General features: G+C 41.5%; 1 protein-coding gene across 4 annotated transcripts in view; it reads left to right on the plus strand.

Moving 5' to 3' along the window:
* The window catches only part of LOC115100073 (acyl-CoA-binding domain-containing protein 6-like), a 304213-nt gene that overhangs the window by 5613 nt on the left and 284665 nt on the right, over nucleotides 1-13935 (plus strand). For all 4 annotated transcript variants that reach the window (XM_029618279.1, XM_029618270.1, XM_029618251.1 and 1 more), the window contains one exon: nucleotides 8898-8967. In XM_029618279.1, the coding sequence (XP_029474139.1) occupies nucleotides 8898-8967 (70 nt within the window). The remainder of the gene's footprint in view (nucleotides 1-8897; nucleotides 8968-13935) is intronic.

Genomic DNA, 13935 nt, shown 5'->3' on the forward strand with positions numbered 1-13935 from the left:
CCCTGCTAGCAGGATGAAAACAGTGGCGGTGGTCCATATTTATGATATACCTGCAGGGATCCCCTGCCTCAGGAAAAAGATAGTGGCAGCGGCAACAATTCCTGATATGCTTACTAGGCTCCCAGCCCCGTGAGCAGGAAGGAAATGCAAATTTAGAAAGTGCACTTGGGGCTCCCAGCTCCGCGATCAGGAAGGCAGAGGCTGCACAGGTTTATGACATAATCACGGGGATGGGACCAGACCCTGGCCCCACCCCCGCAGGAAGAAGACAGAGGCAGCAGCTGAAATTATGACGTGCTGGTGGTGATTTCACACCCCACAGGTAGAAAGACAGCAGTGTGACATGCCCACAGCATTCCCACACCCCACGGACAGAAAAAAACAGAAGTTTGTGTGTTTGTATTAAATAGGTAGTCAAAAAGGCAGGCAAAAAAACAGAAGTTTGTGTTTGTATTTCCCAATTCTCCCACCCCTCTCCCACCCATCCCTAGCTCCTCCTTTAATTTATAGGCAGCTGACACTTTCACACTAAAAAAAAAATAAAAAAGTTAATCAGCTTTTTAACTTAAATTCAGAAATTCCCCACACTTTATCAAGAGTTTAGTCATTCTCTTGTAGATCACTACCAGATATATAGTGAATACACTAATACATTTAAAAGACTCTAACTGTATGCAGTCTTACTCCCATAGCAACCTAAAACTTAACTAGGAACTGAACACATTTAAGATGAAGGCAGATGTCCAGCAGCAAGAGGGGGCCTCCCAGATTTTTGCATTGAGTGTCACATGTACGATTTTTACACGCTGTGAGAAGTTGTACATGTGCATCCAATGCAAAGAGCTCCTGTCTCTCCGAGAATGAGTCTGATCTCTGGAGGAGATAAGGCAGACAGGTGTATAGATGAGACCTTCAGGGACATCATAACTATGTCCCAACTCCAGTCTGGCAGCCTTGGTGCTGCCCTGGAGGAGGAAGGTCTCATGATTGGAGAGCATCAACCTGGTGCAGCAGGAAATGATCCTGTAGCAAGGACCTGCTCTCAAGGTGATGCATTGTCCTCTCGCACCAAGGATGGATCTCCCAGAGCTAGTGGCCAGGAGGGAAGGTTTAGGTCGTCCATCATAGTTGGTGATTCAATTATTTGGAATTTAGACATCTGGGTGGCTGGTGGGCATGAGGATCGCCTGGTAAGATGCCTTCCTGGTACGAAGGTGGTGGACCTCATGCATCACTAGATAGGATTTTAGACAGTGCTGGGGAGGATCTGGCTGTCATGATACATATGGGCACCATTGACATAAGAAAATGTGGGAGGGAGAATCTGGAAGCCAAATTTAGGCTCTTAGGTAGAAAGCTGAAAGCCAGAACCTCCAGGGTAGTGTTCTCTGAAATGCTCCCTGTTCTACAAGTAGGTCCTGAGGATTTAAATTAGTTGTTAATTGCTGCTTTAAGAAAACTGCCTCATGTTGTCTAGTAACTGAAATGAAAAGGTCATGGTCAGCCCAGAGACAGAAACCCAGGCTGTGCAATAGTGTGGAAAAAGTGAGACTGCATGAGATAAGGTGCCTGGGAAGCAACTACAAGAACAAAGAATTACTGAGTAAGCATAATATATGATGTCTGAGAGGCACATGAAGGAAAATTACCAGCAAACATAGGGGATGAGAGAGGGGAGGGGGGAAGAATATGCGAGCCATGTTTAACAGTATATAAAAGACTAATGTAAATTTAAAACAATGAGTAGTTTGGCACTGCCTGGTTAACAGTTAGATTCTGTGATACTTGGCTCCATTTGCTCCCATAAGGAAACACAATCTTGATTTCCTTATAGTTTCCTCTTGTATGCATGCATGAAATAAACAATCCTGCCAGCTCTTATAAGATCTCTAAGCTACTTAATAAATGTTATGTTTTGAAACTGAAAGTCTGCTTCATCACTGGCTATCTCCGGGGAGGAAACCAGGCGGGGTAAGTTTCAAGGTTTTAACAGTCCCCAGAGGCAGGCAGAGCTCCGGAGTCTCAATGTGTGGATGAGACGATGGTGCAAGGAAGAGGGATTCAATTTTGTAAGGAACTGGGGAACCTTTTGGTGAAGGGGGACTCTTTTCCAAAGGGATGGACTCCATCTTAACCAGGGTGTAACTAGGTCGTAGAGCAGCTTTTAAACTAAATCAAAGGGGAAAGCCGACAGTCACTCAGCAGCACATGGTTCGGAGAGAGGTACCTTCGAAGCATACTAATGAAGCATGCTTCAACAGAGAGGTTCTAATAATAAGAAAAGTAGTCCAAGTGCCTATAATTAAAAACTTACCTGAGTTAAAAGATTCCAATTTATCCCTGTCAACTGAAAAGCAGAATGTTAATACAAACAAAAAACACACTTTGAAATGTTTGTATGCTAATGCCAGAAGTTAAAGAAGTAAGATGGGAGAATTAGAGCATATAGCAGTGAATGATGACATAGACTTAATTGTCATCTCAGAGATATAGTAGAAAGAGGATAATCAATGGGATAGTGCTATACCTGGATACAAATTATATCTCAATAACCAGAGAGTAGCATCTTGGTGTCAGGGTAGCGCTTTATGTCCAGGATGGCATAGAGTCCAACAGGATAAAGATACTACATGAGACTAAATGCACACTCTAATCTTTGGGGCAGATTTTCAAAGGGTTACACGCATAACTTATGCCCATAGCCCCGAGAAAGTGCCCCTGCATGCGCCGAGCCTATTTTGCATAGGCTCGGCAACACACACAAGCCCCGGGGCTTTGAAAAAGGGGAGGGAAGGGGCGTGAGCCAGTCCGGGGGCAGGACTGGCTCACGCCCAGTCCTGCCCCCGGACTGGCATGGGGGTGCCAGTCCGGGGGCAGGACTGAGGCCTCAGGCATGGCAGCCGCGCTGGAGGATTGTGCGCCGGCAGTTGGCCGGCGCGCACAAGTTACTCCTGCTAGAGGCAGGCGTAACTAAGACAACAAAGGTAGGGGGGAATTTAGGTAGGGCTGGGGGCGGGTTAGATAGGGGAAGGTGAGGGGGAGCGGAGGGAACAGGGAAAGCTATTGGGGCTCCCCTAGGGCTCGGCGCGTGCAAGGTGCACAAGTGTGCACTCCCTTGTGTGCACCAACCCTGGATTTTATAACATGCACGCGGCTGCGTGTGCATGTTATAAAATCGGGCGTAGATTTGTGCGCGACGGGTTGCGCACACAAATCTACGCCCGCAAGCATGTTAGAAAATCTGGCCCTTTATGTATAGAAATCCTTGCGTGCTGGAGAAGAGTATAGAAATAGGAGTATACAAACGTCCACCTGGCCAAGATGGTGAGATGGACAGTGAGATGCTAAGAGAAATTAGGAGGGCTAACCAAATTGGTAGTGCAGTAATAATGGGAGATTTCAATTACCCAGCTTAAATACAGGGAGTCAGTAATTAACCACAGCAAATTAATCCAAAGCAACAAAATGTGGAACGAAATGTCACTTATAGTTTTAGCCTATGAAGGTGTCAGTAAGCCTGACATTGTGTGACTTCAAAACAGACACCAACCAATCTTTTAATCATTCAACTTCATCATTTTATTTATTATTTAAAAAATCTTTTTTCATTTTTTCAATTTTTATAAAATGTATGTCCTCCATCCACAAAGGGTATCAAAATAGCAGACTCTTAAATGCAAAACAATATACAACCCAACACGGCCAGTGTTTCGCTATTACAATTTCTTCAGGGACATATGAAAATTAATCCAAATAGAGTCTTTAACCTAAAAAATGACAATATAGATCTTAGAATCAATTTATTGAAATGAAGATGAAAAAATACTTATCTTAATGTTGTACGGCTACCCTTTTAAAATGGACACTAGGTCTCGACCATCTCATCGGGAAAACGAAGGAGGAGCGTCTCTTTAAATCTTCTCCTCACGCATGACGTCACTAGGAACACAAAACATCCAATGGCGTGTCTTGTTTTTTTAAAAAATTACAGACAGTTTGAACACATCAATGATTATTTATCCCAAAAAGACATGTAGATCAAGTTCTGTGTTTAAACCAGCTGGTGCAATAGTATTTAATCTATAGATCCATCGCTGTTCTGATTGCAGCAATAATCGTTCTCGATCTCCATCACGCCAATGGGATGGAAAATGGTCAATAGCACAGAATAACAGATAATTGAAACAATGTCCCTGTTCAACACAATGAGTAACCAAAGGTTCATCAACCCGAGCATGTTTGATATTGGACCGATGTTCTATCATCCACGTTTTTAAAGTGTGTTTTGTTTTACCAATATATAAAAGTTTACAGGGGCATTGGATCAGATAAATAACCATGGTAGAAATGCATATAGTTTGATACTTCAAAAAGATTTTATAACCAGATTTCACAACTAGAAAATCTTGAATGGACATTGAAGAAATACAAATTGAACAGTTATTGCATGGATAATGTGATCCTGTCACAATGTCATCCAAACCAGAATTGTTAGAGAAATCAGACCTCACTAGCATGTTCCTCAAATTGGTGGCATGTGAAAAAGTAATTCATGGAAGTGTCTTAAAAATATCATGTGTCTGCAAAACATGCCGATATTTCAAAATAGAACGATGAATCAATTGAGCATCAGCAGAATAAGGTAGAACACAGGTATGCCGAGAAGAATCCTCAATAGAATGTGGAAAGAAAAGCCACTCTCGGGAAAATTTTGCCCGCAAGTAGACTTTTCGAATGCAGGATCGTGGGTATCCACAAGCCAAAAAACGGTCACGTAAAGATTTGGACTGAATTTCAAAATCAGCCATAGTGGTACAAAGATGTCTAAGTCTAATGAACTGACTCACAGGTAAATTGAGTTTGAAATTGCTGGGATGTGCACTTGAAAAATGCAAGTAAGTATTTAAGCCTACTGCCTTGTGAAATAAAGAAGCAATAAATTTACCATCAGTCATTGTGATCTTTAAGTCCAAAAAAGAAATAGATTTGCATTGAATGTCTGCAGTAAACTTCAAATTAGAGTTGCATGAGTTTAACCATTGTAAAAAAGATCCAAAAATATCTTCATTACCTCTCCACAAAATATAGATGTTGTCAATATAATGCTTCCACACTATTAGATGGTTTTCAAAAGGATGATGATTTAACCAACGCTCCTCAAAGATGTTCATATAAAGATTCACAAGATCTGGAGCCATGGTTGCCCCCATAGCTGTCCCATGGATTTGTTGAAAGAAATCGTGATTAAAGGCAAAGAAATTCTGCTTCAAAGCTATCTGTAATAATTGAGACAGAAAATCACTTGGAATGCGATGGGGTCTTGGACATCTTTCGAAATAAGTGTATGCAATGTCTATGGCTTCATCTCGGGGGATGGAGGTATACAAAGCCTCAACATCCAAAGTAACCATTTTCATATTGTCGGTATCCACATCCAATTGTTCCAGAAAAACCATCATATCTGAAGAATCTTTTATGAATGATGTCATCAGAGGAACAAAAGATGCTAAAAAACAGTCAATAAACCGAGAGAGTGGTTCAAAGAGGGATCCACAACTGGATACTATTGGACGTCCAGGTGGATGGATCAAATAGTCTGCTGTCCTATGAGATCACCTGTTACAGGTAAGCAACTCTACTTTCTGCTTATCTAACAATGCAATGGCTACAATATGTTTCTGTCTTGTTTTTGCCTTGTTCCTGTGTGTTCCTGCCTTGTCTTGTTCTAGCCAGCTTTGCCCATTCCAGCCTGCCTCTTCCATCCCAGCCTGTCCCCTCCAGCCTGCCTTGCCCACTTCAGCCTGCCTCGTCCATCTCCAGCCTACCTTGTCCTATCCTGTCTGTCCTGCTTTGTTTCTTCTCTCCTGGACTGTTCTCTTGTTGCTGACCACAGCCTAGATCTTGATTTCGCTTTGTTCACTGCCTGCCTTGATTTCAGCCTAATTCTTGACGTCGCCTTGCTCTCCGCCTGCCTTGACCTCAGCCTGGACTCTGACTTCGTTTTACTCTCATCCTCCCTTGACTTGTCTGGACTCTGACTTCACCTTGTTCTCTGCTACCTTGATCCTAGCCTGAACTTTGACCTTGTCTCACTCTTTGCCTGTCCAGACCACAATTTGGACTCTGACTGCCTTGTGTTGTCTCGACTACCACCTGTTAAGGCCTGTCTTGTACAAGATAAGTTGATACAGCCTAACAGTGGCCCAAGGGCTCACTAAACCCCAGAATGTGACATCAGTGTTGAGGTGTGCTGCATTAATCATGGTATTGTCTCTTTAAGAGAAAGAACTATGAACTTAACTTTTTTCCAACTCTACTGAGACTATTTTCTGATTTTGTTCCAATGAATTAGTTAACCTGAGAAACCTACTTTATGATTTTAAGTTAATTGTATATGTCTTTGAATGCTGTAACAAGTCTTGGGCAGGCCCAGATTTAGGCATAAGCAACAAAGGCAATTGCCTAGGCTGTTAAATTTTGAAGGTGCCAAACATCCAGCCAAAGCAGAGCCTGCTTCTGCTTGCTTTAGAACTATGTGCCAGCACAACTTCAAAAGGTAGCCACCATGGCACTCTGCCTATGAGCGCCAAAATCTTAAATCCAGTCCTGGCCTTGTGTGCCTGGGAGGGAAGATAGGAAATAATTTATTATTTAAATCAGAATAAAAGGAATGAGTGGTAATCTGTTTTCCATGAAAGAAAAGAAAAATTATATTTTTCCTTTTATAGGAAATAAAGGGAACTATATGGACAAATAGATCAGTCAGATATTCTGATTTACTGAGAAGGAGTAAATTTGTTTGGGGTAGAAGTCTTGGGGAGATGAATAAAAGCCGCATAGCTACTTTAGGTCTGGATTTATCAAAATGCACTAAATATCATATGCGATAGGAAAAGGGGTGTGTTTTATGGTAATAAGTTGTTTATCGCAAAGTGCGCTATCTTATTGCTTCACATAGGTATTAGCGCAAATTGCGATAACTTTTTCGCACTTTGCGATAAGTGCCAGAATTGTTGTATTTCCTACCTAAAACCACGGGACAGGGAGAGAGAGAGCGCACAACTATAAGGCCCTCATACTAGGTAGGTATTTATATCTCTATATGAGGCCCACCGAGCTGCTTGAGGTGAAGTTTAGGTATTAGTGTAGGGGTTAGGGGCCACTTTGACATTCAGAGTGCGATGTACAAACAGAACAGTGCACTCTTGTGAAGATTTGATGACCTTCGGAGTGAGGAAACTCATCCAATGATGAGATTTGTGCAACGTTCTTTCAACCTAGCTTGATGGACTCTCTACCTGGGTAACATCAAGTTAGGTTGAGAGAACATTACACAAATCTCAACTTTGGGTGAGTTTCCTCACTTCAAAGGTCATCAAATCTTCACAAGAGTACACTGTTCTATTCGTACATCGCACTCTGAATGTCAAAGTGGCCCCTAACCCCTACATTGATGCCTAAACCTCACCTCAAGTTACTAGGTGGGCCTCCCATAGAGAGATAAATACCTATGTAGCATGAGGGCATTATGGCTAGTGTCTCTCTCTCTCTCTCTCTCTCCCTCCCTCTCTCTCTCCCCCCCCCCCCCCCCCCCCCCCCGTGGTGCTAGACTAGGTTCTCTCTCCCCTACCAGCACAAAATACTGAAAACACTATTTGCTAGAGATGTGAATCGGTTCGGATTCCGATTCACATGTGGGGTTTTTTTTCATCGGGCCCGATCGCGGTTTTATCGCCTGCGCCCGAGCCGGTAAACAAAAAACCCACCCCGACCCTTTAAAACTAATCCCTTTGCTTCCCCCACCCTCCCGACCCCCGCGCCATTTTTAAAGATGGCGCCAGCCATCCAGTGCTCCCGCCATGTGACAGGGGCCGGCCAATGGCACGAATACCCTGTCACATGGTAAGGGCAAAGGCCATCGGCGCCATTTTGATTAGTGGCAGTCGACGGCCCGGGAGCGGGAGATTGACTCCTGGGACCCCCACTGGACCACCAGGTACCTGTAAAATGTTTTTGGGGGGGTCGGGAGGGTGGGGGAAGCAAAGGGATTAGTTTTAAAGGGTCGGGGTGGGTTTAGGGGGTTTTTTGTGTGCCTTTTTTCCTGCCCTCCCCCAAAACGATAAGAGAACCCCCACGATCAATATCATGGGGTTTTCCTATCGTTTCGGAGGAGCCCCCGATTTCTGACGATTTTGAAAATATCGACGATATTTTCAATCGTCCGAAGCCCAATTCACATCCCTACTATTTGCAAAAACATCGCAAAGTGCAATAAAGCCATATCGCACAGCTTAACGCAAATGAAAAAGGTGTAGTTAGAGCTGTGCGATATGGCTTTGCAAGTTGTGAAGCCGGCCCATTTGGCCAGAAATCCCTCCCCAAACTTCTCCCTTTTTCCTAATTTGCATCGCACCATGCGTTATGGCGTTTTTGCATGCATTAAAGATGCTTTTCACATGCGAAAACGCCATATAGCACTTTGATAAATGATCCCCTTATTTAGCTAGGTGAGTAGATCTTTGTGGATTGGGACCAAATGCAGAGCAGAGCCTGATACTGAAATTGGACATCGCCTCCTGAGCACTATAAATATATTTTTTCAAGGCTCTTCTGAATAAGTTTGAGTCTTTCAAAACTGAATGAACAGTGGTTGCACATCCCCCCTTATATGACAGTAGATATTCAAGAAGACATGACATTAGGAAGCTAAATAAAATAAATATTCAAATAGTGTCAGCCCAAACTTCCTGGGGTTAATTGAGACCCCAAATGATTGCATGTGCAAAGAGATGACAAAGAACGATGTGAGCATACAAGAAGAACAATCTGTTCTGTACAAAAAACACTAAAAGAAAGTGATTGTACAGTGATTTCCTCTATTCTTAATTTTATTTTAGACATGGGCATGCATTGGCAGTAGCAGGAAACATAGCATTTGTGTTTGGAGGCTATGCAACTCACAATACAGTAAGTGCTGCTGTTAAAATGATTCCACATCCTTATATTTAATGTTTGCATTTTATTGTTTATTTTAGATTTTTTTTTCCATTTTATTGGTTTTCAAAATTTACACTAAGAACATCTTGACTACACAACCAAACCGAAAGATCATGTGTAACACATCCTTAACAAAAATGTGAAAGAAAAAAGAAACAAGCATGCATCTTCCTTATAATACTTTCAGTACATAGATCTTAAATGGGAAAATCAAAACAAAGACAAAATATAATAAGGAAAACCAATTCCAGCATTATATACAGTATATATTTTTTACTATTTTATGACAATAATGGGCTCAAAATAAGGATCAATCCACTTCACAACAATTCTCAAGTAGTCAAAATAAAAATATATACAGCTCCACTAAACCCTGAGGTCAATATTCAAAACTGGGGCTACAAATCTTTCAAATAAATAAATAATAAAAGGACTTATCCGTATGTGTGCTGCGGTGAAAAAAGGGGCGGGAAGGACAAATGTGTGAAGTTGGCCGCAGCATGGCAGTCCAGTTTCGCCCACCGCAGGTGCAGCTGCACCGCACACTATCGCCCCCAAGCACCACGGCAAAAGGTGGTGCTATTTCCTGCGCCACTGCTACCTTATTAGCCTTAACTCCACCCAATCTCCTCTCTAACTCCACCCCTAATTTAAATTTTACTGCCGTGATGCACCCATTATCGTGATCACAGCCCATCGCATTTTAAATAAAGATCCTGTGAGTTAGGGACTTAGCTAGACAAACCTGAAATTTTAAATATGTTCCCCATTACCTGGCTAAACCTTGCATGGATTTTAAAAAAGGAGGTGGATTGGGGGTGTTCTAGGAGTAGGCCTTCAACTTAGATGGGTGGCACTGTGTATCAGCATAGACCAACAAAATTTAACCATTTAAGTCTGATCATACTCAGAGCAGGTATAAAGACATAGTCAGAATATTGCTGGATAAATGCAACAAAATATACCCCCAAAAAACCTCCAGGCTAGTTGGCTCAATCCTCCAGTCCCTACACCTAAAAAACTTAAAACCAAAAATCAGAGCCTAGCACTGGATCCCATCCCTCTCTTCCCAACACCCAAAAATAAAATTTATACAAAAAGTGTAGGTCCATAATGGTTCGATATCCCACTCCTCTCCATGATATTTAAAGAAAATAGGCTGTATCCAGGCATCCTCCTACCCATCACCCCACCTTCCCCACATACTGCCAATCCCTATCCCCAACATCATGACCCAGCCAGACCCTCCCAAACCTTAAAGGATGTTCCAGGAGTGCAGTAGAGTCTAACTGCTCTTCCGACAGCATTGTATGTTGCTCAGGCAGCAACATTAGTAATGTGTACTGCTAGCAGAGCAACTCTAGGAGAGCAGTTGAACTTCTCAGCACTCCCTATGCATCCTTTAGTATTTGGGTGGTCTTGGGAGATCACAAGGCTAGGCTAGGGATTGGAAGTGCATGGGGAGGGTGGAATGGTGAATAGAAAGGGGCATGGAGGCAATCTATTTTCTTTAAATATTGTGTATGACGGGGTAGGCATCAGGTTCTAGACTATGACTTTTTAAACATTATTTGGGAGGTGAGGAAACTGGAGAATCAGGCCTGCTGCCCCAGAGAGAGAAAGTGTATGTGTGTATATTTTTGGTTTTTTAAAGTTTTATGCAGATATATTCAACATATAGCCAGTTAAGATTAAAGTTATGCATTTAACTTACACAGATTTCTTTAGCAGCATATACTCAGTGGGAGAAATGTACCACTGAATATCCATCATAAGTTATTTGGGTAAATTTAGTAAGATAACCTGTCTATTTATTTATTTATTTATAACTTTTATATACCGACATTCAAATGAATATCACATCGGTTTACATACACCTGGGAAGTCAAAAAAACTAGTAGAGAGAAAGGAAGAATAAAAAGTTACAATTAACAGGGAATCATAAGGAACTGGGTGAGAGAGCAGAACGGTCTAAGGGGCCAAGTCAAAGTGTTAGCAGGAAGAATACAGCAAAACTTAAAACTTTGTTGTGATAGCAACTATATTACATAATATATTTACAAAACTGTATGACAGTCAAAAGCATTAGCTGTTGCAGCAAATTGTAGTGACAATGAATAATAGTTGGGGTTTACCAGAGATGGCTATAGGTAAGTTAGGTAGTGACAGGGTTAAATAGTTGTAGTTATGGAACCTGGAGTAATGGAACCTGGAGTAATGGAGACTGGAGTAATGGAGAAATGGAGACCGGAGTAATGGAGACTGGGAGGTCGGAAGAGACAAGGAAGGGATTAAGAGTATGCTTGTTTGAATAACCAGGTTTTTAACTTTTTTTTAAAGGTGTTTGGACAGTGTTCCAGGCGTAGGTCTGGCGGCATCGAGTTTCATAGTGTAGGATCTGCGATGGAGAAAGCCCGTTCTCGGGTGGAAGTGAGCTGGGCAGATTTGTGTGAGTGGGGCAGTTAGAGTCCCTAGGTAGGCAGATCTGGTAGGCCTGTTGGGGATATGAAACTGGAGGGAGTCATTAAGCCAGTGAATCTGATTATTGTGTAGGGTTTTGTGGATGATGGTTAGGCTTTTATGAAGGATTCTAGCTGAGATAGGGAGCCAGTGGAGGTCCCTGAGGATTGGAGTGATATGGTCAGATCTCCAGGAGTTGGTAAGAATTCTAGCTGCTGCATTTTGCAGCATCTGCAGTGGTCTGGTGGTGGACGCAGGCAATCCTAGAAGTAAAGTATTGCAGTAATCAATTTTTGAAAATAGAGTAGTTTGGAGGACAGTTCAGAAGTCGTTATGGTGTAAAAGGGGTCTTAATTTTTTCAGGATGTGTAATTTGTAAAAGCAGTCTCTTGTAATGTTGGTAATGTGTTTTTGGAGATTGAGGTGGTCATCTAAGGTGACCCCAAGGTCTCTGACATGTTGTGAGAAGGGGTGAGTCGGGAGCAGCGAAGTGGGAGGGTGGCGGGCAGGAGCAATGTAGAGTAGTTCAGTTTTTGAGGAATTAAGGGTGAGATTAAAGTTGGTGAGAAGGCTGTTTATTGAGGATAGGCATTTATCCCATAGTTTAAGGGCATTTGTAACAGAATCGGTGATGGGAAGAAGTATCTGGACATCGTCCGCATATACATAGTGTGTGAGTCCAAGATCTGCAAGTAATTGGCAGTTTAATGAATATGGACCAGAAATTATATTTAAAGGTGACAATTCAGAGGAAGTGAAACAAATCTCAGTGAACCTGAAAGATGATATATGGCAAATTGACACCCTCTCGATGGTTACATTATATCTGAATACTATTAGTACTTGGCTCTCGCACAATAGGCTAAAACTAAATCCAGCTAAAATGGAACTGGTCTATATTACTTCTATTTCCGAATCTACTATAGGTCGTCCATCTCATTTTGCTTTCAACGGATTTTCTATTCCAATTTGAAACCAGGCTTCTAGTCTAAGAATAAAAATAAATTCCGATTTATCGATGAAAAACCATATATCTGCTCTTACAAAAAAATCTTTCTTTAAACTTCATCTTTTAAAAAGACTACGTCCATTATTGTTTACTCGAGACTTCCGTACTGTTTTGCAAGCCCTGATATTTTCAGGGTTGGACTATTGCAACACACTTTACCTAGGATTATCGGATACTACAATTCAATCATTACAATTAGTCCAAAACGCAGCTGCTCGTGTTCTTACTGGTTCTTCTCGCAGAAATCATATCATACCTATCCTAGATTCCCTTCATTGGCTTCCAGTAAAATTTAGAGTACTCTACAAAATCTTATCCATTATTCATTCTCTTATTCACATTCCAGCTTCTACATGGCTTTGTACAACTTTAAGAATATACAAAACAGCAAGACATTTAAGATCCTCATCAAAAAATGTGTTAGATCTGCCATCAGTAAAAATTGCTAGACTTGAGTTTACTCGTAAAAGAGCATTTTCAGTGGCAGCTCCTTTCCTTTGGAATTCCTTACCAGATTCACTCAGTCTCATAACACATACCAAAGATTTTAAGAAAGCATTAAAAACCCATCTATTTCAGCAAGCTTTTCAACATCTAACAAGACAATAAGCTCGCTTCCTCACTGATCCATACTGTTACCTTATACTGCTAGTATTTTCCTTTGTCCCTCCTTCTCCCCTCCCCTCCCTTCCTTTGGTTTACCTAACTTGTTGATTGCGGTTTATTAAGGCACTTATGTTAATGTCTTTTGAGTTGATAATTGTTATTATTTTGTTGATGGTTATTTTTAGATTGTATTTATTTTACTTTTATTGTTTTTAAATTGTTTGTTTAGTTGTGATCAAATATTATTTTTATAAAAGCGGTATACAAACTATTTTTAAATAAAATAAATAAATAATCATAGTGTAGCAAATCATCTGGACCAGATGGTATACACCACAGAGTACTGAAAGAACTGAAAAATGAAATTACAGATCATCTGTGTTTACTTACTTGCACTTGTCATCTGTGCCTGATTTGTATCCATTGATTACCAGCTTGCATCTCAATTTGTCTAAGTCCTAGAAGTTTGTGTTCCACCAGCTCCTGAGGTCAGCCCTGCTCCTCAGTGATGCTACCCATGCCATTTTTAAAGTGCCAGTTAGGAGCTTAAGGTAAAAACTACTGTCAACTCTAAGCACTGGGACCATCTGTGTCTGCTTATCTGTACTTGTCATCTGTGCCTCATTTCTCTCCAATGACTACCAGCTTGTATCTCAGAGGCCAAGAGACTTGTGTTACACTGATTTCTGAGGTCAACTCCACCCCTCAGTGACATCACCCATGTCATTTTTAAAGCAACGGGTAGGCGTTAAAGTGGCGCATGCCGAAAGAAAATGACAAAGAAACGTGCTCCTTTATGCACTTGGGAATTTGGGAGCGGGAGATGTTATTTATATTTTGCTTTGGCATATGTAATTTTATAG

Source organism: Rhinatrema bivittatum, chromosome 1, assembly GCF_901001135.1.
Source record: "Rhinatrema bivittatum chromosome 1, aRhiBiv1.1, whole genome shotgun sequence".
In the NCBI taxonomy this organism is placed as follows: domain Eukaryota; kingdom Metazoa; phylum Chordata; class Amphibia; order Gymnophiona; family Rhinatrematidae; genus Rhinatrema; species Rhinatrema bivittatum.